The sequence below is a fragment of the Talaromyces stipitatus genome, genomic scaffold (genome assembly GCF_000003125.1).
Source record: "Talaromyces stipitatus ATCC 10500 scf_1105507295515 genomic scaffold, whole genome shotgun sequence".
Taxonomy (NCBI): Eukaryota; Fungi; Ascomycota; class Eurotiomycetes; order Eurotiales; family Trichocomaceae; genus Talaromyces; species Talaromyces stipitatus.
This window is the reverse complement of record NW_002990118.1, coordinates 309444-335872: the sequence shown is the minus strand read 5'-3', so window position 1 is coordinate 335872 and position 26429 is coordinate 309444. Positions and strand designations below refer to the sequence as shown.

The 26429-nt window shown below is 43.6% G+C and overlaps 7 protein-coding genes across 7 annotated transcripts, besides 9 other annotated features; 3 read left to right on the top strand and 4 right to left on the bottom strand.

Annotated features, from left to right (window-relative positions):
• Window positions 1–987: 987 nt before the first annotated feature.
• Window positions 988–1039: a microsatellite.
• A 745-nt stretch (window positions 1040–1784) lies between these two features.
• TSTA_041500 (uncharacterized protein) lies at window positions 1785–2804 on the bottom strand (the record flags this gene model as incomplete). Its single annotated transcript, XM_002484580.1, has 3 exons — window positions 1785–2266; window positions 2321–2504; window positions 2532–2804. The coding sequence occupies 3 exons, from the start codon at window positions 2802–2804 to the stop codon at window positions 1785–1787; spliced, it is 939 nt and encodes a 312-aa protein (XP_002484625.1).
• Window positions 2805–9713: 6909 nt separating this feature from the next.
• On the top strand, window positions 9714–10917 carry TSTA_041490 (uncharacterized protein; the record flags this gene model as incomplete). The annotated part of the gene is made up of 2 exons (XM_002484579.1): window positions 9714–10018; window positions 10083–10917. The coding sequence occupies 2 exons, from the start codon at window positions 9714–9716 to the stop codon at window positions 10639–10641; spliced, it is 864 nt and encodes a 287-aa protein (XP_002484624.1). The 3' UTR covers window positions 10642–10917.
• A 633-nt stretch (window positions 10918–11550) lies between these two features.
• Window positions 11551–12201, top strand: TSTA_041480 (uncharacterized protein; the record flags this gene model as incomplete). Its single annotated transcript, XM_002484578.1, has 2 exons — window positions 11551–11819; window positions 12114–12201. 2 exons carry the CDS (start codon window positions 11551–11553, stop codon window positions 12199–12201), a joined length of 357 nt encoding a protein of 118 aa, XP_002484623.1.
• Window positions 11816–11891: a sequence feature (G-rich).
• A 959-nt stretch (window positions 12202–13160) lies between the features above and the next one.
• Window positions 13161–13907: a mobile genetic element.
• Window positions 13898–14611: a mobile genetic element.
• Window positions 14593–16581: a mobile genetic element.
• Window positions 16582–16843: 262 nt separating this feature from the next.
• Window positions 16844–16882: a microsatellite.
• A 261-nt stretch (window positions 16883–17143) lies between these two features.
• Window positions 17144–17168: a microsatellite.
• A 482-nt stretch (window positions 17169–17650) lies between these two features.
• Window positions 17651–18189, bottom strand: TSTA_041470 (uncharacterized protein; the record flags this gene model as incomplete). The annotated part of the gene is made up of 2 exons (XM_002484577.1): window positions 17651–17972; window positions 18026–18189. The coding sequence occupies 2 exons, from the start codon at window positions 18187–18189 to the stop codon at window positions 17651–17653; spliced, it is 486 nt and encodes a 161-aa protein (XP_002484622.1).
• A 389-nt stretch (window positions 18190–18578) lies between these two features.
• Window positions 18579–18600: a microsatellite.
• A 48-nt stretch (window positions 18601–18648) lies between these two features.
• TSTA_041460 (uncharacterized protein) lies at window positions 18649–19661 on the bottom strand (the record flags this gene model as incomplete). The annotated part of the gene is made up of 3 exons (XM_002484576.1): window positions 18649–19282; window positions 19320–19388; window positions 19414–19661. 3 exons carry the CDS (start codon window positions 19659–19661, stop codon window positions 18649–18651), a joined length of 951 nt encoding a protein of 316 aa, XP_002484621.1.
• A 2364-nt stretch (window positions 19662–22025) lies between these two features.
• Window positions 22026–22646, top strand: TSTA_041450 (uncharacterized protein; the record flags this gene model as incomplete). The annotated part of the gene is made up of 2 exons (XM_002484575.1): window positions 22026–22338; window positions 22453–22646. 2 exons carry the CDS (start codon window positions 22026–22028, stop codon window positions 22644–22646), a joined length of 507 nt encoding a protein of 168 aa, XP_002484620.1.
• Window positions 22647–23560: 914 nt separating this feature from the next.
• Window positions 23561–23857: a mobile genetic element.
• Window positions 23858–24060: 203 nt separating this feature from the next.
• Window positions 24061–26235, bottom strand: TSTA_041440 (uncharacterized protein; the record flags this gene model as incomplete). The annotated part of the gene is made up of 3 exons (XM_002484574.1): window positions 24061–24423; window positions 24945–25455; window positions 25748–26235. The coding sequence occupies 3 exons, from the start codon at window positions 26233–26235 to the stop codon at window positions 24061–24063; spliced, it is 1362 nt and encodes a 453-aa protein (XP_002484619.1).
• Between the last annotated feature and the right edge of the window lie 194 nt (window positions 26236–26429).

Here is a 26429-nt window from a genome sequence, read left to right as displayed (position 1 = left end):
GGAGTACTTAAAGCCCTAGGAGCACTGCGTTGTCGACGAGATTTCCTCGTAGGCTCTAGATACTACAATGGTCAGTCTGGCTTGCTGTTCGGTAGTCTTAGCTAACTTACTACTGGAGTATATAACACCAAACTATGAATCCCTGGTCGATTATCGTTGCATAATTCTGCCCGAAGCCTTTCCTCTCTACTTATAGCTTGGTTCACGATTCGTGGAGATTATTGATGAGCTTACCAATCCCGCCAGGAATTTTGCATTGGCCTAAAAATACCGATAAAAGCAAACCTTTCGCACAGCTCAATTGTCGCAAAGGACCAGACTGAAGACGGCAGAGTGTCTGGGACATTTCTAAAACCACATTAAAAATGCGGCGCCAACGAGTCAGATGGAAAGTCTGGTTTGGCGGAGAAGAGTTGAGTGCGATCCGTTGCAGCGGGTGTACTTACCGCGTAGTACGGGTTGGTATGATCAATGACTATGAGAGAGACGTAGAAACACAGTCGATGCCTTCCCTTATCTTAGGATCAACCCTTTTAAACGGCGTGAGAGAAACTAGGGAAATGGTTTACGGACTTCGCGGCTCGCATTAGGTTGCCTAAGAACGTGCTCTAGCTGATTATCCTCAGCAACGTCCTATTGGCCATATCGAAGCAAACTCGCGTCACTTATATTAAGCATGCAGTTGTGTGGCCTAGAGAAAAAGATCAGTTCTGTACCGTGATTTCCAAGTTTCAGGATATGGTCTTTGAGCTTCACCTGAGAGCCAGGTAGGTCAAGAGCCTCCATATACACTGGGTGTTTCAGCGACTCAACTGGCAGCACCCGGTAATTCTACCACTTCATATCATTGACTTCAACGATGAAGCAGACTAGTATGCTTATCTTTTTAGGACTCAATCAGTATGGGTTTGGAATTTCCTCCAACATTTCATATCAAGGAACCTGTCTAAACTCAAATACCTATTGGCCGAGAGAATTTTCGGGGAGAAAAAGGAAAGAAAGAAAGAAAGAAAGAAAGAAAGAAAGAAAGAAAAAAAGATAAATAAATAAATACCTTGAAATCATCGTCTCAGTTGCTGCCTTCTCGTGGCTCACTGGCCTGGCAAATGATGGGAGCAACGTGACACGTCACTGTCCGCCAACAAGAATTGCTGAAGCAAAACAAAGGCCATGACAAGGTAAGCATCAGCTGAAATATAAACGTGGCATACTAGCTGATATCAACCGCGGAACTTGGGAATTCCTGAGAAGAAGCTGGAGCTGGAGGCTGTCAAAACTCTTGTATACAAGGATGGGGAAAAGGAAATGACTAGCAAGATTGTATGTATGGAGTTGTCTGAGGTCTTCCGTCTTCTATACCACAAAAATGGCTTTATTATATGTGCTTCGGTACGGGGAATGAGTTCAATTCCCCAGTACATTCTCCTTGATCTACAATATGATATATCATATATGACGTTTCATGAAAAGTGAGGCATGGTGTTCGGAGACCTCTGATCAGCTGAAAATAGGGGAATGACTTGTCTCCGGGTTTGTTCAAATGTCCTTGTTTGTTCGTGGTAGATTTCGCGATATTCTAACAGCATTCAGTCCTCAATCAAAAATAACCAAGATAAAAGCCTATCACCCTGAAAAAATCAGATACTTCCTTATAATGGAGACTATTTTTTCAGCTTGTTCTTTGCCAAGACACCAGCTCTTTGGATTTCAATTTTTCGAAGCCATTTTGCAGTGTGTCCACCAAATGTCTCAATGGAAAGAAAAGATGCTGGCCCACGTCCAAATCACTTCCACCAGGCATGAGATGCTCCAACCTCAAAAGGAACATCTTGGATAGTTGTGAGGTCGATCAAGTTGCCTGGTAAAAAGACAGCCTTATTCAAAATACATTGTTTATCATCATCACTGTACCACAAATGTACAGATAGGTTGAAGCTACCATGGAGGAGAATTTGCTTGGATCGGTACCACTGGAATATATGATCAGAGAGCTTGTCATGGTTGATTTGCTGAAAATCAATTTCAGATAAACTCCAATTATTGCTTGAAGTCTTCCATCTCGGTTTTTCTTGAACATCAACAAGTATCACAAGTTTGGTTTGACGATTGCTACCTTTCAACCATCGCTTTGCATCCTGATAGAGCTTGCTTGTGGGTTCACTAATGCCGACCTCAAGAACCACAGCTAGCCATTTAGCTCCAAACTGCTGAAGAGATGCAACTGCTTGTTTTGTAGATTCGGCAAAGTCGCCGGCCAAAGCACAATCTGATATAGTTAGATTTACAACATAACACATATGAAACAGATCTATTAACATACCTATACTGCCAGTCAAAAAGTAGCGTGAGCCAGTAGCGGCACTCAACCTGTCTCGTAATAACCCTAGAAATTCACCAATCAAGGCAGGTGCAGCCTCATGCATCCATTCTGGGCCTCCTCTCAAGATAATGCGTGCATTCTGTGCATCATACTCGACACTACAGATACTGCCGACTTCGTCGAGCTAGTTCCAATACTCAGCAGGGGAGACTTTGAACTTGTCAATAGCAAAGGAACGCTCAGAGACACGTCTCAGCTCAATAAGATCCTCGGCGGAAAGATCATCCAATGAATGAATTCGATTAAGGACACCTTCGATTGCGGGGTCCTCCATGTTGGTAAGAGTTGATATATCTGGAAGAACTGCTCGATGACCATGGGTCCTGGGCACATTCTTATATGCTGGAGGGCGGATTGGCAGAAGAACTCCGGTGCTGGAGGTCGACAAAGCGACTCGTCGGTGGGTCTGTAGCAGCTCGGCCATTGGTTGGTAGCAGTCGAAACCCTACTTATTGTCTTAGAGGTTCAGGCTAACAGATTTTGACCAATCGAGTATTGAGGATGGAGAGGATATTGAGATTGAAGGGAGAAGATGACTAGATGAAATTTCCTGATTGACAAGACAGATATATATACATACAAGGGTAATTGTTATTCATTATCATCCCTGACACAACTAGATCCCTCCTTTCTATGGTTCATTATTATCAGATGCTTTGATGTCTCTTTTGTTATCAGCACGGAATACATTCTTGAAGAAGATAAATCTGTTTACTGCAGAACCGAGATTTTACATGGGTTTAAGAGTCTGTGACGGACCTGGCAGCTGTATCGCGTTGGCTCCTCGACGGAGCCCTAAGCCCTAGGGAGTTCCAAATCGGGATATCTCTTTGTCTTCACAGTTTCCCGATTAGGCTCCGACGAGAGTTGTACGGACCCATAAAAGAGATCTCTGCCCGCGGTTGTGCGCGCTATTTACCTTTTTTTCCTCATGCTTAGTTTTTGTTCGACTAGTTACCTCTTAGGATAGTGAATGAACACCGTCACAGAGTCATTCATCTCCTACATTAATGCAAACAGCACGGTTAAGTTGTATAGATGCCTGTGTAAAAAGTTCACCCTTCAAGTTATAGGTCAAAACTTGTATTACATGACAAAAGGCAGCTCTAACTCTTAACCATTTGTAATAAAATGTGTAGTATGCTATTAGCTAGATATCTTATAAGATAAAACCTTTTTACATTCTACTAGCTCCATGCAAAGATATTGTACATGTGTGGAATTCTACGAATAACTTCAAGGAGTCATTCTTGCTGCAATCCTCCTCTGTGAACACAAAAAGGGCTTTATAGGATGTGTACTTTATATGTACAGTTACTATAGTGTACTGTGTACAAGAGACCAGCCTGTTTCATTGCTGTTTCAAGTAGATGTTTGAAAACAATATGGAGTGTTCGCAAGAGACATTAAATTTGCAAGGTACTAGGCTGAATGACTTGATATTCGCAAAATATGAAGGCTTTGAGCTGGGAGGGTATGTCAGTAAGAGACAAGTCGTCGGAGTACTTAACGAAGCTGTATGAGAATTTCAAACGACGCTATGTTATTTTACAGTAAGTTATGATTTAGGGAAAATAAAGGAATAATGCTATTCCGGAGCTTGGCCTGATAAAGGGTAAGGGTAAAACATCATAAAGAAATGAAGTGAGTAGAAGCGTGTGTGATGGTGCCAATCTGCTTGGTTTGAGTATGCTATTCTAGCTAACTATCTCGTACAAGAGGTGCTTGTCGACAGGTAATATTAAGCATAAAGGGGGAAAAGGAAGAAATGAAGTAAAAGCCCTGGTTCTCACTGCTCATGTAAATCTCTGTGCAACGCGCCTTTCCCTATCCAGCTCTGACATCTGATGTTGATATGACTTCCCAATACAGCGCAGATAGGGTTACACGGCTCCTAGCCCTATCCGTGAACTGAGATGGGAAGGCAGAGCCATGCCCAGCCGTCACACGTGTGCTGGTTTTGCAATTAAGTGCAGAATTTGAAAGAGCAGTAGACAGTATCACTGGTTTTGAACTAAGAACAAACTTGACACACTGAAACGGAAGGACTGAGACCTTTTTCAATGGGGATGGGAACTACACGATATATCTATATTAACAGGGCCTCGCATATGGTCTGCGGTTTAATGGTCGTATGAGATCCGGGTCGTCAAGAAGTAGTTTACCTGCCCTGCCAGTAATGAGGCTCTTTCTAACGCTACCGCTTTGGATAATCGGCTGCTCCGCTCTGTTCTCATGTACGGCCCGTATCACTGAATTTCTATGGTATATCCAGTAACTTTCAGTCATGCGGGCAATCCGGTTCAACGTACAGCTTTGGGTCAATTGTCCTTAAACCTGACCAACTCCAGCAATAAGATACCTCCAAACATTTGTTTCACCAAGTCAATAGCCTACAAGCAGACATCTCCACTTTCAGCGACCTCAAGCCTCCCGTTTGTAGGAACTTCCCGTTCTATCTCATCCGTCTTCGCCAAAGAAACTGCAGCTATGACATCCAGTGGACGGTCATTGGCACTACCGGTTCATATGATTTATACCGTGCTGTTTGGAATTATCTTGCTCTCAGTAGCTAGGACGTGAGTGAGCTTCGTATTTATCCTATAACAATCTAGTTTAATGCCCATGTCTGCCTGATCATTGGCTCAAAAGTAAGGGTGGTGATCTAGCGACCCCTAGTTCCAGTGTGATGGAATTCAATACGGACTATAATAGTGTCAACTCGGTAAGGCCTTGACAAGGAATTTAATGAGGATATTGAATATTCAATGGTAAGCAAAAATACTGTTCTTTTTGTGCCCCCTCTTCTATAAACTCTTCTATCTGGCAATCTGGATCATACTTATGTACAAACTTGTGGCAAAAAGTATCAGTAAACAATTTCAGCTATGATCTCACAATATTTCTTGTACGTCATGTAAAGTGTCATAAAATCTCAATTTGAAAGCACAATTTGTCATTCATATTGGGGTCGTAAATCTTCAGCTTGAAGGATTCACGATCAGCGAATTTGACGTAGTAAGTGAATAGGATTACCAACCTGGCCTATGTTAGTTCATTCTGAATGCCAACAAATACATTCAACCACATGGAAATTTGATAAATACACATTTGCTGTTTATTGGTTGTAGGTGTCTACCAAACATCACTACGGCTTTTACAACTTCAAAATACACTATAAGACTTTAAGATATACTATGAGGCATACTTCTAGTACAACAATATCAATACTGCGACGGTGCTCAAGCTAATATCATTGGGTAGCTGTACGATGAGAAAACTAAGCATGGGGATAGGAAGAAGTCCAGGATCTAGCTGGAGGTTTGGAGGCGTATAAATAGATAGCCAACACAAAGGTCCAACTAGGAATACACCGGACATCCTCTATCCTATAAATAACTAGCTACAAAGATCCGGCATGTATGGTTCGAAGTATATTGATATAATATATCACCAAGACAGATCACAAAGCCATCACAAATACTATATCACTATCTTAAAGTTCATAATCTAAAGTTGCTTCCTCTATAGTATTATCACGCGGATCATTGATGGTCAGAGCCTGGAGTCGTTCCTGGGTTGGTTATTCAGACTCAGCAAGTAAAGACGCTTCACTAGTAGTCATATGTTGCTTGATGAAGTCTTGAATCTTAATATTAGATCGTATGAACCTAGGTTGCCTTTGCTCCGATTTCAGCGTGTCAAGATATTGGTGAAGGACACTAAATCCTATCCAATTACTTTTCCTTGTGACAGCCAGCCCTGCGGCTTGACAGCTCTACGGCTTGGCGACGGAGCTTTCCGTACAGTGTCATCCTAGGAGGCTTTTCCCGCTATCTCAAGATAGGGCTTGAGCCCTAAGCAATGCTATATTGGGAGCGGTACTGTATTGGGAAGTTCCGTCCACACAAAGGATCATATGAAGGAGCTGTGCGTAGAGGGGCGCTGTGTTTTTTTCTTCTTTCCTTCTTCATGCTTGTTATTCTTCGTAGATAGGCTCACCTAGTTAGCAACAAATGCAAGGTATTGGCCAGCGTCACATTCCTAACATATATCCATGTGACATATCTAGAATAAGCATCAATCCCAGCATAGACTTGGAAACCCTAAAGAGATAGTCAATCATAGCCATCAATTGACCAGAGATAATTCGGTCCTGGAGTACTAAAATTATCACGAGTACTTTGTAAATCATTTCTCCTCCTGGTGACCCCTTCGGGATCTAATTCTCTTACAATCTGGAAGAGCCGATCACTATCTCTAGATTAGAATTGGTGTTATAAGAATATAAATATAGTAGTGTTTGCTATATATATAGCGAATTTCTCCCTCTACTTGGAATTCTTTCACATCCCTGGGACAAACACTTAAATTTGCGTTCTGCAATGGTCATTATAAATGAATTTATTCTAGGATCTTTTAGCTTGCTGTGATAAGATATCGTAAACGGATCGAATTGTGAATAGCGAACCATAAATCGCAGATCGCAAATAATTAATCTGTCCTGCTAGCTATGTAAGCCTACCCTCACTTAATAACCTACGCTCAGTTCATGCTCATCTACAGGGAGTCCAAGATAGTTAACCTGTATTCAAGCCAAGCCTATGAGGCTGCTCTACAATACCAATTGATCCTAGTTGGAAAGCAAGATTGTCCTCTGCGTGAAGTTAAGCGTAGGATAGGAGAATATCTATTGACAAACTACACAAGTACATCATACTCCATGATATGATTGTACTTTAAATCCCAAGCCTTCACTTCCATTGAAAAAGATGTTAAATCTATGAGAATAAGGAAAACAAGGCCAAAAGCAAGCAGGCAGATAAAGATAAAGCAGAATTATCAGTAGATTGGCCCCTATATGACTTCAATATTGCAACCTAGGATCGCCTAGGTCCTGGTCTAAGTGCATAGATGTTGGACATGCATTAAGATCATTAACCTTGAGATGATTTCCCCTTTCATGGCAACTCATTACTTGACTCGGCAAACTGCACATCACATGCTGGGGAATTACTACTCTCATGTCCATCTAGCATATTATATATATACCAGGAACTGTGACGTCTCAATAAGCCTATTCTAATGATAATCCTAAGCTTGGGAGAAGAGGAAGGGAAGGCCTAAGCTACAAACAAGTTGGTTGATATGATCTTGCAATTCTGCCATTTTAGACCGCTTTCCCCATAAGGCCTCCATCCTGTTGGATTAGCTAAGCTGATTCAACCAATCAGATAGAGGAGATTTGTCAGCCAATAATAGCGAGCCACACACTGATCCACCGAATAGGGGGTAAAAGATATCTTCCACCTGGACTGTACTTAGAGACAAGAACAAGAACAACAAGGATCAAGGATTCCCACATCTTGTGCATACATAATTTGATACGTTGAGATAAACCGCTAGAGATTGTTACATACAATCTAACACATCCCATGACAGTGTGTATTTGGAGAGCCTCATGGCCCAGCGCCAGCTTTCCTCTTTCTTCTTCTTCACACTTAGTTTTCTTCGTCAATACTGCTACGCTTAGAAATAAAGTTGTTTCTGGGCCTTGAGCGTCCATCACAGGAACTTGCGATCTTCTGCTAGGGGACTTCAGGCTTCTTTATCTTTTACTTCTCTTTTATAAAACTTTCCTGTTCAAATTAACAATCCAACCTCATATATATAGAAAGTTGAGACTTACCTGCTGTTGTCTATGGGTCATAACTATTTGACCAACATAGACTCAAGGAAAGTAATAGGGGCAGATGAAAACCTCGATTCCCAAGAAGACGATTCTAGGAGAGCGCAACTCCTAAGCCTATCAGGATTCAGAATGAATTCGATGAATTTGAAACTCTTATTATAGACACGGAGGCCTTCATAGAAGAGGCAAATGAGGTGGAAAGAGTCTACGAAGAGGAGCATAGAGCTCATGAAGCATTGGGTAATAACACTCCTCTTACTGAAATGGCAAGCACCGAGGCTATCAATGAGAGTAATGATTAAGCTCTAGAGCTAGAGGACGCTAAACAAGCTGATACCACGGAGGATGCTTTCCCTAATATCTCTGCTGCAAATACACGCTAAAAGCATGGAATTATGAAATCTAAAAGACATCTTCAGAGCACATACACATCTTATTAGTTCTATGGTTTATTATTAATCAAATTTCTAGTCTTGCTTTTGCTGTAGCTAGATCTCTAGTTGTGAAGGATTAGTCCTTTTCTTGATAGTAGGCTTCACTGTGCTTGCCCTCGCGAAGTTATCTCGAACGTGCTTGGAAACGCATTCTTACAGGAGTTTTAATTGGCCAAAGGAGTCACTATTAGTCCAAAAAGTTCGGGGCGCTCTAGTAAAGGACAGGATATAAAAGAGCTTTCAAGGCCCTAGCAGAGCGGAGCCTCCTTTCCCTTTTCCTCCTTATCGCATTCTCTTGTATTGCTTAGCTGTTGTTAACTAGTTAGCCAGACGGTCCGGACCTGATTCGTGACACTAGTTCACATAATGATCGAGAGTGTGTGGGTAATGAGAACAGTTAGGAATTACTAAAACAAGTAAAACAAGTAATACGATGAGGTTATAACCATAACAGAATCCACAGCTCTGATTGATTAAAAGCTTCTGCGCTAAACCAAGGAAGGAATCGTGAGTGCAAATATAACACTTCCATTGGTCAGAAATAGAATACAGCACTAACCAATAAGGGCCTATCGTAACCAATCATATATTATTATTTACTACGGGTTACTAGTAACGTTTTCCTTACTGATTAATCAGCAGTATTGATCAATCAGAGTGGCGCGTGTGACATGTTAGTGAATGTAGGATTCTCATTTTGTCCTTCAATGTACCTATAGACTGCCGTAATTCCGGCTTTTGCTCTATTTTTATTTTGACTGCGCCGCGGATATTTTGAATCTCGAAACGCGCCAAATTTGCACTCTCTTTTCTTACAGCGGTTAATGATGTTCCTTCAGAGGCTAGTTATTGGTGTACTTTCTTTCGACGGTGCGACTCGAACGGTCACTGGTCGCATTGCATGAATGTTGATGGCGTTGAAAAAATGGTTTTGCGTCTAGTGGGGGAGGAATGGTCCCTGTCAAGGGGTTCGAGATACAGCAACCAATGTTAGCACTCCGTATGTCGCGAATACTAGCAGGGATGTTCAGCTCGGTCTAAATTGGACAACAGTCTGCTACTAATAGTCTAGTGCTGTCAGGCAGTGTCAACAAGCAGGCTTGGCTGCGATTAAGATAGTCTTTCTTATTTTCTCACAAGCTGAATACGAACTTCAAAAATTTCCCGACTTCCATAGTTTACAGTGACCGGCAGTATTCCCAACATCATGGCAGTACCGACAACAATAACAACATCTACCACTTCTGCAATACGAGCACTCACCACAACCTTCACACCAGCCGTTTCCTGCCTCACAGATTTGTACTTGTACCACGTTGTTTCCGGCGGTACGGTATGGGATTATCGTCAACTTGGACCATCGCCAACCTCGGATTGCTACCCTCCTAACTTTACACCTACATCCTCTGCATATTATTCTCCCGGTGTATGTCCCACGCTGTACTCGATTGCTTGTTCGAATGTAGTCAGTATCGGCACTGTCACAGAGACGCGAGCGACGTGTTGTCCAAGGTATGTTGTCTCAGAATAACACCTTCATAGGATCTCTAATTTTCGGCTGGTGTAGTGCATATAGTTGTCAAACATTTACAGATGGCTGGCCATGGTATTCCACCGAACTTTGCACATATGCCGCAACGGGGACAAGCACATTTCTCTTAACTGATACTTCTACGATTTCCACATCCACCGGTGCGCCGAACTTTAATGCATACGGTATTCAGATCCGATGGCAAGAGTCCGATACTTCTACCCCGAATGCGGCGAGTGCTACCACGACAGCATCTTCTCCCTTGTCAACTTCTCCATCGCCTGTATCTACCTCTACACCCACACCAACATCATCATCACTATCCACAGGCGCAAAAGCGGGGATTGGCATCGGCGCTGGACTCGGCGCATTGTTGATTCTTGCCGGCGTTATATTTTTTGGACTTCGCCATCGTCGTAATAGAGCTGCCAAGCGGCAAGAATCTGTGAATATGCATTTCGCGTCGGATCAATCACAACAGCAGCAACAGTACTATGTGGAGGCCGCGGCGGGTGATGTACGCGGTAAACAACCGTATCATGAGTTGTCGGCTCAGTCTAGGGAGAAGGCTCCTGTAGAGCTGAGTTCAGAATCGTGGAAATGACGTCGATTCTGAGATTGGTGTTGGACATGCGGTATGTTACGTTGAATTGAATATTTGCAATGATGTATTAATGCGCTTATTGTGGGTGCGCTTCTGCACATGTGCATACAACTAGCTTAGTAACCAATTGGTAGGGTCATATTATTCTTCGATTGTCTGTCTCTTGTAGCTATTCGACCTCGACGCGGTAGATCATCCCTTCATGTAGCCTGCGTCACTGATGTAGGAACGTTGGTTTACTAGAGCGATGACTAAGCGAAGGCGAGCACTAAACAATACGTATAAGGAACTAGTTCTATTGTCCGGCACTCCTCTCTAACCACTATCTAGGAGTATTGAACCTGTTTTTATATACAAGATTCCATAGAAGTGATATCACCAAAAGTCGACACTTGTGCAAATCGAACTTTCTAGAGATAGGCTGTAAAGTTGATTTGTAATGTTCAATATCGCGTCGGAATGTGATGCCAATTCTCGAAATTTCTTGATACGCAAATCTTGTCCTATTCCCAATTCCTATCCCAAAATGGCTTAGCTCATCCTGAGTTCCGACAGCTGAGTGATATCACGTGACCCGGCTCTCGTGTTGGAAATACAATCACGTGACTAGCAGGATACAGAAGTCGAACTACGGAACGGTTCGCAAATACCTCAAAAATACCAAATTCCCTTTAAGGGCGTCCTTTTTGGTGAAATGGTATTACGTTTTAGTTCCGACATCTCGACTGCACCCGCACATTCAACACTTATTGTCTTTATACAACACGAGATTTCTCCGAGAAAGAGTTCAGGCGACTTCCTTATAATTATTCATATCAAACAGTCAGAGGCTCAAATTCCTCACCCCTCTCTACCACCTAGCTCCCAGGAGTGCGGCCTTTGACGCGTCTCAACGCGTCCGGCAACACCATGGCGCGTAAAGGCCCTGGTACAGATGGCCCTCTACAGATAGCCCTCCTAGAATCCACGTCTGCAGCCACAACAAGAGCTTCTGAAGGACAGAAGATCTTCAGCCCTATAGCTGCATTCCTCAACAAACACCGCAGCCAAACCACTGGCCTTGCCCCTCACCTACTGAGAGCCCTCACCACTCTAAGCGATGATCTCGCCTCAGTAGCCCAACAACATTTCAACGCCTATATTAGCGGTATCCCGACAACCTCCATTCTACCTGCCCTGTCCCCTTCCCCTTCCTTTTCCCCCACCCCAAATCCCTTACCCCCTTTATCCCCTCCCTCACATCCCCCCTCAGGTCTTGAACAGTCAACTTATGCAACTATTACCTAATATACCCCGGTCAAATCAACTCCCACTACTCACTCTAAAGCCTCTGTTAAAAAGCCTATGCCTCTAGTAAAACAACCCCTTCCTAACAACCGGCTCTTCGTATGTCTTCCAGCTAACCATGCAGCCAGAAAAATGGAAGCCTACGCCATCTACTTTAGCCTATAGTCTCAACTAAACTCAAACAGTACAGCACTAAAAGAAGTTCAAGTCATAAAGACTGGCTTTGCACTATGTCACTCATCTCCAGAAGCCCTCCTAGCTCTTAAGGCCTAAAAAGAAATTATCTCTGCATTCTTTATTAACTACCAGATAGAACACAGCTCCTGATGGGTCTTGTACCAAGTCATTAATGTGCCAAGGAAAATTGGCCAAATCTTGGATGGTCAATACTCTCTAATCCCTGTCAATCCTACACTACTATTCTTAGAAATTAGTGAAACTATAGGGCTCAAGCCTATATCTATTAGTGAGACCACTATAAGTGCTGCCAACCCTAATACTCTCTCCTCAAGCTAGTTTATTAACTTCCCAGAAGGCATGAAATCACCACTGCCTATCTAGCTATGTCTTTTTGGCACTATTACTAATACTTATTACCTCTCTAAGAAAATAACAGTTATTCAATGCATATGATGCTAGAAATGATATAATGCATGATCCTGTGCCTGCTCCTCTTGATGCTGGCTATGCAGCACTGAAGAGGGCCATGTCAATCACTGTATAGTCCCAGAGCCTCATCAATGCTCTCATAGATGTATACACTGTTATGGACTATATCTAGCTGATTTCCTAGAATGTCTCCTGCGCCCTAAAGGCAATACTAAACATACTAAAGCTTAATAAGCAGAGATCCGCAAATCCTGCGCAATAAACCTCGCAAAAGCTCAAGCTGAAGGAGGATGTAGCTCTCAGCTCTCCATAGACACACAAGAAATATTTATGGTACTAGATGAGATGCTATCTCAGCCTCTAACCCATAAGATTATCTCTCCTTTCCGTTCAGTAACCCCCCCACCTCGCGTCCCAACTAAAGATCCTCCAATTACAGCTCATGCAGTCCATTTTACAACCTTTTAACTATAAAACTGGTTTGCCTCTCTTCTTGAACAGGAGCTATAATCTATCACTATCTAACTCAAAAGGCGCCTCTTAAAATCCTACAGTTAAATGTAGGGCATGTGCCAGATGCACATGAAATAGCTCTTACATTGGCATACACTAGCGACATTGATATTATCCTATTTCAAGAATCATATATATTCAAAGATCTTAGCTGACAGATCACAAAAAAACACCCATTATATGAATGCTTCTCCCCAACTGACAGTTGAATATTAAGTGGTCGACCACAAGTCCTCATCTATGTCTAAAAGAAGAAAGATATTTGGACCTCCCAGCTGCGCCCCTTCACAACTGACACTAAAGAGGCCTCAGATCTCCTGTTCCTTTAGATTTTCTTACCCACAGGAAAGTCTACTCTGATAGTTAACATCTATAATGCCCTAGCAGGCTCCATTAGAGCAGGTAAAGCTATGAAAGCTCTCATAACCCTGCTAGAGGTGTATCTCTCTTAAGCAACAATACTTGCAGGCAATCTCAACCTACTACACAACAGATGGCAGCCCTCGCTACATTGCAGCCCTACACCTTCCGCAGAGCCATTTATTAACTGACTGGACCTCTAGGGTCTAGTTCTCATCTCTGATATAGACTGTCCCACACATGAAAGGAGTAATGTGTTAGACCTCAGCTTTGCCTCAAGCCCTCTGGCACTCGCAGGAGCTAAAACTAGCATAGCGAGCTACTTAGATGCAACCTCAGATTATTTACCACTAATCACCACTGTTCTATGGGATCAGAGATACAAGGAAATAGCTTCGAAACTGAGATTTAACACACTAGACCACACCTGCTTCCTCTCACTTCTCTCCTCTAACCTTGCTAGTATCGAGAGCCCAATCATGACAAAGATCTCAATACTCTTGCTGAAAAACTAACATCTGCAATCCAAGAAGCATATAGAGACTCTACTAAGAGAACCCTGACACAAGGTATAGAACAACCATGGTAGAATAAAGACTGCAAGAAAGCTTTATATAATTACTGCTCAGGCCTCTACTCAAAGATAGACTTCTACTAGACTACTAGACAGTCTTAACGACAATTTTGGCAAGATAAGCTCTCTACAGTATTATAAATGAAGGATGTTTTCAACATGAGTAAATAGCACAAGTCTACAGGTATCTTCCGAAGCCCTCTACTAAAAGATCCGCTAAGGCCCAACAGCCTCCCAGCAGTTGCTGTACACAAGAAACAAGACGTACTAGTCCGCAATCTTCTCTAAAACTCAGCAGAAGCAGGAGATATACCTCTAGACTCCTCAGCAGTCCCTTCCACTAGTCTCTACTTCCTAGATATATTGATGCTACAGGTGGAGGAGTCAGTACTTTAGGCAGGAAACACAGCCCCTAGCGCTAACGAAATCCCAACCTGCATACTCAAAGTAGCATGGCCTCTGATTAAAGATAAGGTACTAATACTATATCAAGGGTGCCTAAAGATTGGTTATCATCCTAAATGCTTTTAACACGCAATTTTAGCAATCATCTAGAAACCAAAAAAGACTAATTGATCCTTATCTAGATAATACAGACCAATTGCTCTCCTATCAGTTCTTGCAAAGGACTTGAGCGCTTGGTGGCACAGAATATAGCATAGATCTCTATATACTATAAAATATTAGCAAGGCAACAGTTTGGGGCTCTCCCACTAAGATCTGTAACTAACCTGACCACATGTCTAACACATGATGTTAAACAAGCACTAAATTAAGGCATGACTGCCTCACTCCTTACCCTAGACGTCAAAGGCGCATTTAATGCTGTGCTTCCTGGTAGACTGATCTGCAGATTACGAGAGCAGGGCTGGCCTACTAATCTCATTCTCTGAATTGCCTCCTTTGCTACTGGGCGATCAGTTCAGATCTAACTCGATAGAGAGATCGGCCCCTCAACAGATATTGTCTGCGGTCTTCTATAAGGATTCCTAGTATCTGGCATTCTTTTCATGCTCTACATAGCGCCTCTATTCCATCTAGGAAACCTAAGGAATAGATTTGGTTACACGGACGATGCAGCTAACCTAGTAATCTTGACATCTCTTGCTACTAACTGCGAAGCCTTATTAGACTCACTTCAAAAAGCTCTTAACTGGGGTGCTGCAGAGGGCATTATATTTGCACTAGATAAATATAAGCTTCTTTACTTCTCCCAACATAAAACAGACTAGGACCCAACCCACATATCTTTAGTGAAAGCTAAATCTATTACAATATTAGAAAACACTAAATGGCTATATCTATGATGGCTAGGAATCCTCTTTAACAAAAAGCTAATATTTAAATAGTATATTGAAGAAACAGCATCTAAAGCCCTCACTGTGGCTAATGCCCTTTACTCTCTAGGGAATACTATCTGAGGAGTCAAACCTCATTTACTATAGCAGGCCATATCAGCCTGTGTACTCTATAAAGTATACTATAGTGCTGAAACCTGATGGCCAGGATATACTTGCCCTGGGCCTTCCCAGACTTCAAACTGAGTTGGAGAACATCTTGAGAAACTAACTAAAGTAATATTAATAGGCGCAAGAGCAGTCCTTTCAGTCTTCCGCATAACCCCAATGCCTGTCCTTTATCGAGAGTCTGGATTCTCTCCACCAGAAATTAAACTAGATCAAATAGCCCTTCTTGCAACTGTCCGCCTATGGCGTCTTGATTCTTATTACCCACTTCGAAGACAGACAGAACAGATCGCTAGTAATGGCTAACATACCAGCTGATTTGCCCGCTATATACTGGCCCTCCCCAACTCTGAACAGATAAACCCTCTCCAATATGCTCCCTAGCACCCTCGCGAGTCTCATAAGAATGCCCAAGCTCAAATAAGAGCTCCCATGGGACACACTAAGGAATAGGCAGTGGTTAATTTCACAGCTTTCCAACACACTATCCCTAGCTCAGATATTGTAATCTTTTCAGATGGATCTAGGCTAGTAGACAGATGTATAGGGGGTGGCTATATTAGACTTCAAGCATACTATTGTTTTCTCCGCTCCTCACTCTCATACGGACATGGGAAAGAGGTCTTTGACGTAGAAGCAGAAGCAGCCCTAGCTGGTGCTTAAGCAGCAATAGCATACCCAACAGCTTAATTTGCCACTAACTTATGGATCTATCTTAATAACCTAGAAGTTGCCATGCACCTCCTATCTCCCTCTACAGGATTCTCTCAAGAAGTCTTTGAATCCTTTCGCACCCTTGCAGCCGCCTGGCCACTACGCAAAAGGCTTCCACACACCAAAATCCCTGAGAATGAAGCGGCTGATCTCACTACCAAGGAAGGAGCTACCTCTATCCCCCTCTCTCCATACAAGTCCTCATATGCCTCGCTAAAGAGATACGCCAAGACTTAATTCCTATCCGCTGCTCAGATACAGTGGCAGACTGTAGCACCACAGACATACCAAGATCTAGAAATAACTATATCTCCTAAGTATCCTGGAGAGCTTCTACTCAACCAACTCAATCTTGGCCATATCATCACAGCCTGTACTGGTCATGGAGACTTTGCGGACTATCATGAACATTTTAATCATGATAATGCTTATCTTCTTTGTTGGTGCAGAGCACGAAAAGCACCTTTGCACTTCTTCTTCTGTCATATAGCTAAGAGATGAGCCCCTCGTCCTCCTGGGCCCCCTTTTGAGATCATCTCCTTTCTGTTAGGCACTGCTAAAGGAGCACAAAAACTAGCTACATGGCTAGCAGAGACCCGTTTCTTTGAGGATATCTGTCCTCGCCAACCTCTCCTTAGCACCTAGCTAAGTCAGCCCTACTTTCCCCTTATATCTCTCTTTTCCTTCTTTCTTTCTTTCTTTCTTTCCCTCCTTCTTTGGAAACTCACTGCTTAATTGCGATGGTGGTAGAATTATGGGTCATGGAGCGTAGGTGGACCATTGCAGCTGGCAAATACCCAAAATCCACTCAGAAGTGGACCTCCCTGTAAGACCACGGCAGCTACGGAAATGCGCCAAAGAGTCTCTTATTTGTATATAAATCTGATAGGACCTGAAGCCCGAGGTTTACCCCTCGGCGGCCTATGTCCCATCAGGGATCGGTGGGAAGCGTGCAAGTCACGAACCACGGCCGTTAAATACACACACACACACACACACACACATATTATTGTCTTTATAGCGGGATAGCATATGTATTTTTGAATTGATATGGTTATGCATTACAAGCTTGATATATATATTGCATTCATGATTTCGAAACTTTTCCGTTTGGATATGAGTAGCTGGACATATTTTACTCGCAAAGAGCGTCTTGGATATCTGATATCTCAGCTATGGGGTCTGCACCTACGACACTTGTACGACCTGAGGCAAATCCAGAGAGAGTGCGTCCTGTTGTAGACTAGGCGAGGGGGCACGGGCATTTGCAGTCGTTAAAACGGCTGCAATGACATAGGGCCATCCTTTGTGATGGCTCTTATCCATTTTCACCAAGAGGATATATTCACCTCCCTAATTACAGGATTGACTGGCAGCCAGATGTGCCCGCTGACGCGCCATCGCCTCAGTATTTGCATTCTATGAGTTCCATGATAGGATTACCCAGCCTAGCATAACGGCGGGAAAAAAATATACTAGAACAAGCCTACGATATGGATTTGTTCTGTGTTACCTCGCCCATATTCCACGATTGGTCGTCCAGGTTCAAATTGACATCATCCAACAATCCAAGATCAAAGAAATCTCTAAAGCCATCCGGTTCATCCATGAACTTATCCGCTTTTAGCTTGTACGAGACATTCGAAATGTTGTACACCGCAGCATAATTGTCCATATCAGACTCAATCAAAGATGAACGGTCGACTTCAAGCTGATCATCTGAAAATGTACGATGATTCTGCTCATTGCTGGGTGCCACAAAACCCGCATGAGATACGTTCTCATTATTCTCGCGTTGACAAGCACAACTGTAACGCTTATCAGTCGATCCAGCTTCTGACATGCATCCTTAGCAACCAACCATGTTCGACCAAGAGTCGAAAGCAAGCCACAAGCGGCTCGAGCCTGGTCTAAGCAGTTTGTGATGAACAAGTTCTTGCAGACATAAGGATGGACCCATAGGCAATATAACATCGTAATCCCCGAGAGAAACAAAGTGTGCGCTTTGAGCCATGAAAAGCCCATATTTGAGAACCGATTCAGATCCGTATGTATTTGTATAATTTCCATTGCGCTTGAAAAACACATCTCGATAGCGCGCCGATGAGGTCGTGAAATTTCCGGGCTTGGGCAATAAAGAAACATTAAGCATTGGCGGTATTTGAGTTGCAGCTGTTGTAGCACATGATGAGATACAGCGCGCGAGGCAGCAAAGGACCCAGAACGTAGTGTGTCGCGGGCCTCGACCTAGAGCATGTTGCAAGCCTTTTCAGTATCCAGTTGCCATGCAGAAACATTCTCGGGTCACCGGAAAAGCTATAGCGATAGATCATGAGCTTGATTTCGGCTAAAATCCGGTCGAAACGCACCGAAAAGATAGAAGCAACATAAGAGTTGTATGCTAGAGGGATTTGACTACTACTACTACTACTACTAAACCAGGTATACCTGTGCATACGTAATCCTTCCAGGAACGAGATTATCTTAGTTTTGATTTCCAGAAGATTTCTGTCCTGCACCAAGGAGTTCATCGAACTCGTCTTCTAGGATAAAAGGATACAATTGCCCAAGAGTGGAAAAGTAAGAGTCGGCGAATTGTTGACAGGCCGCAGAGGATGGCAAGCCTACAGGTTGAGCGATATCCCGCTGAGCTGTGCGGTTGCCTGTGTCACCTTGTAAGCAAACACGGCTTGGTAGCCCTTGCGTCTGTGGAGCACTGGCATAAATCAGTCGCACAAATGCGACTCCGGAGGAAGGGCCCAGGTACTTTGGGACACTGACAACGTTGGCGAGAGAGAATAAACCAACTTCATGGGCAAGTGGCTGATCTTTAGTGATGCGATCAGAGTCGTGAGAGAGGGATTCATTATAAGTAGATGCAGTATTAGTGTTGCGTAACTTGCCGTCATCAATTGACTTTATATCCTGCTGCTGGTACTGAGTATTGATACTAGAGGCTCGTGTGGTAGATGGAGGACTGCTGAATGTCTGAGCTTGTGATGATATTCGGTGATTGTCCGAAAGAGTTGCGAAGGGATGGCCGGAGCTATTTCTCGAAACAAGGTCGCGTTTCTCTTGCTCGAGCTGTCTTACACGTTTCTCTAGGTATTCAAGACGACTAACTCAGACAATTAGCTTGAGGTTAAAACGAAGACCCTCCTGCGTCATTGCCATACAGAAGAGTAGATCCCGGTAGTTGTAAGAGGCACAACGAAAACACCTGCCTGTACAATGAGTGCAACTACTAACCTTCGCGATTCGGCATCCAGTCTGCACCTGCTACTGATATTATTTTCTAATCGTTCCAGGAACTGTTGAATAACGTGTGTCATGGCTCCCGGATCTGTACGGCGTGGTTTCGTCTGTACCGAGTTTGCCTGAGGAGCCTTGAGAAGCTCAACAAGGCAGTAACCTAATGGAATTCCGGTACCTTCAAGTTTAGCTAGGACGGCGAAAAGGTCCATCCCGCCACTGTTGGTTCCGAATATGGCATCCATCACTAATTGAGTTGCTGACCTAGCCAGCCTTTTGATTGGGTTAGGAGCGAAAAAAAGGGCTAATACCCTTACACCTTCTGCGGTGAAAACACCATGGTGATTCTGATAGCCGTTTTCTTAGAAAGGGGTATTGTCGCGGAGATGAAGGGGTCAGGATCTTGCTGCCAGATCTCCGTGTTTGCTTTCTGCCCAAATATAGTAGACTTGATGCCTTGTCACCAGTTTCTCCTCCGGGATATCTCGAAGCTCACGATAGCTTTCTGACGGGGTCTTGGTGAAGTCGCGAGGCTGGATCAATTCTCGGACCATTGGCGACAGTTGAATTTCTTCGTATAGTATATGCCACTCATGATGAATCGAGAGGGAAAGGGTTTGATTTTGCAAGCACGGCCGCGTATTGAGTCTGCTCTTGCATGAAAATCGCGCCATACATCGACTATCCCGCTGCTTCTCTATCTCAGCTGTGCATTGATGGCTTTTAGCATGCATTAAGTCCTGGGAACAGTGATAACGTAAAATTTTTGAGATTAGTTCCTGTATGCGTGAAGCGAGATCTCCCTTCCTTCCAGATAATTTCATTAAGGCCCCGCATTGCAGTAGTGACCTGGGATCTAGGAAATGCGTCAGACCTGACATTGTTTCCACTGCCATTTTCATTTTCCAGAACGCGTAGGGAGCCAAAATGGACGGTTAGAGCATCCAAGCTGAATATATGATGCCCATCTAAAACCTCATGTTGGTCCTATGAGGTAGAAAGTCGTTAGAATAATGTATCTATAATTGATCTAAGTTTTGACGCACTCATATTTCGGGTCTCCATGTTACTTACCGGTCTAGTCCAGTTGCGAAGGAGAGTGCAGAGTACGATGTCACATGAGTCTATCTATTGAATTTCTTCCTTGTACGGCTAATGCGTTGCTGAATTTATTTGCCCGGCAGAATCTTGACAGCATCTTTGGAAAAGACATAGCTCAATCCGGACTGGACGGTAGTTGCTGGCGACGAGGTATCTAAAATGTTAGTATGGTCAATACTAAGGGGAAAGAGAGCAAAGAAGTAAATGCAACAACTGGGTTATTAACCATACAATTGGACTAAGATGCTCTCGCGTTTACTCATAGAGCACACTCATAGATTCATATCAAATCTTGTCCCACAGCCACAATTGCTTGTGGGTCTAGGATTAATGACCTTGAACTGGCTTCTAATAAGCTCTGTCGTAAAGCAAACTATACTACAAGATAGCAGTTCAAGTAATGGTTGATCTATCACGATCCTAGCTTAACCACGTGGTGAGCTCCTATCAGTCTTAGTAGGCTCAAAAACAGTATCCTCTGCTTCATCCACTTCGGTTGATGGCTCTAATGACATGAAGTACCGAAAGCCATGACATCCACCGCTTGTCACGGACTTACGGTGACTCATAGATTATGACTTTCTTCCGATGAGCGGTTATTTCACTTAGACGCTGTCTTGACGTTGGCAGAAGATCAGGTGATAACGTCAAGAGCTGTGATTAAAAAGTACACAAGATCCATGTATGTATTCCCTAGAAGCACTGACGCACAACATTGGTTTATAAAAAGCAGGGGCTGGGAAAGAGGGTAAATCCGACGTGAGAAGTTTTAGCCGAATGCCACGCCAGCAATTCCAGGGTCACAAGAAGTTCCTTGGAAGCCTGAGGGGTTGAAGAGGCAAACAAAGAAAAGGAAAAAAATACAAAAAATTAAAATGGAAAACATACAACAGCGAAACTATGGCGGTGATCACCCAGTCTATTGCTGCTTTAATTCTTGTTGCTTCCAGGCTGGGGTTGAAGCGTTCCACGCCGCCCCGGAACACCCTGGAATATAGCTTCACACCCAGGACCAGGTAGAACGCAACACTGGAAAGATTAAACGAGCAGACTTTTTACTAAATCCTAGACATTAAGTCTCTGTCTGTAAACCTCAAATTTCCATTACTAAGAGTCCAAGATGAAAGGCAAACTTGAAAAAATTAACTCTATCACTTTGACCAATGACAATGACCATGGACCTGAATCAGTTCATGATGTGACGGTTTAGGGCTTTGTACGGCTTTCCCCGTCATGTTAAAGATCTCTACGGTGTGAAGTTGCCAAATCTGCTTGGTTTGAGTACGCTATCCTAGCTAGCTATCTCGTGCAAGAGGTGCCTATCGACAGGTAATATTAAGCATAAAGGGGAAAAAGGAAGAAATGAAGTAAAAGCTCTGGTTCTCGCTTCTCATGTAAATCTCTGTGCAAGGCGCTTGAACAGGCTGCCTGTGGACACTGTGGTCTAGCGAATCCGAATCCGAAGCGTTTTAAGCCTCCCAAGTCTATCATTGTTATTGACGACGACGATGATGATATTCTATCTAGAGCTCGGCGTAGCTCGCCTCCTCAAGGTCGTTTCCGGGATATCAATATTGCTGGTGCTCAACAATACCGACAGACTGCGATATCCAATCAACAAGCTAAAAAGATCAAAGACTGAACGTCCGAATATTGGGTCCCCTCAACACAGTTCCCGACAGAAAGTGACCTCAAAAGTCAATGTCAAAATTGAGAGAAAAGATGACCAGAAACCAGACTTGGCGCCTCCTGAAAAGAAGGATTTCAAATTCGCAATCCTGTTCTATAGTCAAGACGAGGCCGATCAGTGGAATCCTCCTCGTAAGTTACTTCACTGCTATCCTCACAAATGCGATTGACTTCTGACTATACCCTGGCTATCTAGCCAGTATCTCTAGAATTGATGTGATTGTTCGTCACGATGAATTCGTGCAGACCTGTTCCGAACTCTTCGATATCTGGCTCCCGGATCATACTATACTACAAGAACTCTGCAAGAAGCATGGACTCCCTTCTTTCGCGACAACAGTCGGAAAGACTGGACCCCGGACAATGAGCAACCGTCCGTTTTCCACTCGAGATCGTACTTGTATGGAATCCTTCGTGAGGTATTTGGACCCGGTTATTAAAGGTTCTACGAAGATTAGTCAACGCTATTCGAGTCAGACCCAACCCACGAGAACCAAGCTCCAATGAAGATGGGCCATTCATAAAATCTGAACCCAAGTCATCGGATAATGTCACGACAGAGGATGTGAATCGGTCGAACACTCAAAGTCCTTTGTGCGTAGGATATTGTAGCGTTTCCCCCTTTTGGAATTCCTAGCAATTCGTACGTACGAGATCGCGGGCGGCGTAGGCTAGGATCGAGGTTTTTGGAAGCTCCGGAATGCGAACGTGCGAGTATGAATCTGTATTCAAAGGAGAGGGCAGGATCACTTTGAAAATATAGGATTGAGTGACTGGCAAATAGCGAACCATTCCTTGATTCCCTTCCTCCTGCGGATTCCCATATGTTTTGTGAATCAGGTGTGTGCTCGATTTTTGGCAGATATTAGCTTCCTCACAGTTGAGCAATCCTTCAACTGTGAGTACTAATCCCCAACACCACGTAGAGGTGTCTGCCCAGCGTTAGGGTTGATAGTATTATATGATTTAAATAGAACGGTAAACAACTGAATCAAGCTTCTTGCAATTTGCACTCAAGCAACCAGGACACAACGGCCTCCATAAATATGGATGCCTTTTTTGACGATGTAAGATTGATCCTCGTGACTCATGAGCACGCGTTTTCGCTACAAATCCCAGTTGATATGGCCTCTAGCGAGCAAGCACGCAAATAGAGATTCTGAAAAGAAAATTCGACTATCCAATGAAGATCGAATCGTGGCATTAATGTAATTATATGTGGCCAAATGTATTTCCAACCTATATTTTGTCGCTAATGGCGATATAGGCTGCCGTAAGCTGGTGAAATCGACGCTTAAAACAGCGTCACTCGACGCCGAAAGGGCCACGCTTTCACCAAAACGGACATTTAAGGAAGCAGATCGAATTGAAAGTCTTTAAAACTAAGCCATAAAAAGCACCTGGAGAAGATAGTCTCCTAGTAATAGTATAGAGACAGCTCTGGCTGGTGGTTAAAGAAAGAGTATTCTTATCTTTTAGACATTACTTTAGTGACCTCCCATTCTAAAAGAGAAATGCTAAGATTATACTGCTTAAGAAGCCGGCAAAAGATAACTACTCACTAGCTAAAGTATAGAGACCTATATTATTGCTCTCCACGCTAGGCAAAATACTAGAAGCGGTCATCGCAGAAAGAATACAAGGTCTCTATGGTGCATTTTTCCACCGAAGGCATAGCAGAGCGTAAGCTTTGAAGCGCTAGCCTAATTTAGAAGCGATTACATAAGGAATAATTGAACCAATCTACGGCAGTCTAATCCCAATCAGAAAAAGAGGAGTAGAGAGTTGACTTTCATCCTCCACCAAACTGACGGAAATTGAACTCTATATGAATGTCAGTATATACGTGTTGCGTCAATGTTCTGGGGGGTATAGATCTTCGAACAGTGTATGACGGCGTTTGTATTTATCCAATGCTGAAAGTCCTCGTTGAACAGTTTCATCGCCTTCAATTTCAGGCTCAATAGGAACAAATACAGCGGAATGAACCTCTTCAGGGCGACAGTCGACATTGATACAGATTCGACTTGCGGATTGAAGTGGTATATCGAGAAGCAAGTGTAATACTTCTTGGGCCGACCAATCTCGTTCACCGATAAGACGATTCATCATCTTACTTACAGCAGATAGCAAAGGATTCTGAGGATTGAGTTTAGGTAGAAAGCCCTTCATCATATCCTTGTAAGATTCGGTTTTCTTCTCAACATTTGACGCGTACTTGGCAATCGATATTGGCCAACCATCCCATAAGTATACAGGGATTCCAAGCATTTATCATTGAATCGTTGCGAATAGGATAGAAACGGTGGTATTGGTGCCCTGGACCGCGTTCGACAAAAGGCTCTGTCCGTAGGTCGTGGGGAAAGTGAAAGCGACAGGATATAACGTCCGACCCCTTTTCCTTCCGGAGACAATACTTTTCACTACAAGCATGTCTTTGTACAGGATTAGCAACCCGAGAAAGAAAACCAACAGTGTTTTCCTGATCAGCAAATTCCAACTGCATCGGAGATCGTTCAGTGGTATCTGCTACCATCTGACCGGGTTGAAGGTTCAATGCAGAGACATGAATACCCCAAAAGTTTAGCGAATGCTTGACGTAGTCCAAGGGACAAAGATTCGACATCTGAATTAGGAGCACCGTCAACCCAGTATAAACCATGGTTATGGACTGAGCCACGGCCTTGTCATTCGAAGCGATTCCAGTTCTCAATAACGTTGAATCTTTTATCCAAAACCTCTTTTCGAAATGTATTGTATCGGATGAGAAACCACTGAGCGACGATGTGTGGGTTGTCTCGAAGGTTATCGCGTGCAATTTGAATCCGCTCTGAACTTGTACCTGCTTTCCATTGCTCAAAGTTTGGCAGATGTTGCATAAGATCGGCCCATTGTAAATCAGCAGCTGACAAAGTCAAGAAAAGATGTGAAGGGCCAATATTCTTAACCATCGCTTTTAGGTGTTGATGTTTGTTTGTCCAAAAAGGACGTGTCCCCCGAAGCGTCCCAGATCGGCGAGTGATTGAGTTAAGTAATGCTTCACCTTCTGGAGCATCATCCTCAAAAGCTAGACGTAAATCATCTGCAGTGATTTGATGCCCATCCTTAGTCTTCTGCTTGATGAAAAAGCTAGCTTTAGTGTTGGCCTGTTGTCTCATCATCGTGTTAAAGACAACGTAGCGGAAACGTGGATGGCGGGCAAAGCGTCCATCATGAAACTTCATCAAATGCTTTGCATAATCAGCAAAGCTGACTGCCACGTCCTCGGTATGGTGGCAGGGAGCTAACGCTGGATCGTCTACTGCTGAAAATAGCCAGGGGATCGGGTGTTGAAGATAAAGTTCTTGTTAGAAGAGAACTGACACGTCGATTTGGGATCATAGCCAACGGGTCCGGTGTAGAGAAATCATCAGTACCAATGACAGCCAGGGGTTGTTGAGCAGAAGGTGGAATATCTTGCTCTACTTCACTCACTGCTTGTGGTGTGGAAGTAGGGGCTTAAGCAGAGGGAGGAATTTCTTGCTCTTGCTCAACAACGTACATATCTAATTCCTGAGTGGGAGGCACGTCTTCCCCAGCTCGTCTTGCAACACGATGAGCACGTCGATCTTGCTCTCTACGCCGACGAGCATCAGCAATCTGTGGGGTGTCCTGGGAGTGAGTACCTCGAAGATGGAAAGAAGGAGCAGGAGACGAGGAGGTAACCTGCTGGCTCTGCTCTAGAGTTTGTTGCTGGAACACTTGGGCAGAGACACGTTGAGGAGCGATTTTTCGAAGAGTTGAGGCCGTTCTTCGAAGTGAAGAGGCTGTAGTTGGCCGCATGAAATGAGGAACATGAGTATCCTCAACTGGAGGCTCAGAGATGTCTGCGTCGTTACTCTTCCGTTTTGCTCGATTGCTTTGCTTCCGATCACGACATGCAGAACATGTTTTCCGGACACGATTTCCAGTTTTGCAGCTTTTGCTCTTGAAATCGTCGATCGGCTTGCTCTGGAGACAGTCCGTGCAAATCTGAACAGTCTCAGCCATGTGTTGAAGAAGTAGAGGAGATGTTGAGGGGAAGGAAAGTGGCGTGTTGTTGAGCAAGCGAGTTTGGAACATAGAAATAACCACTAGATATTTGCCCTAAGTACCGCACTAAGTATGCTACAGAAAGTGTTGGAACCCAGGTGAGCTAAACCTAATTAAGAACTGAACCAGAGATCGACATCAACTGTTGCAGA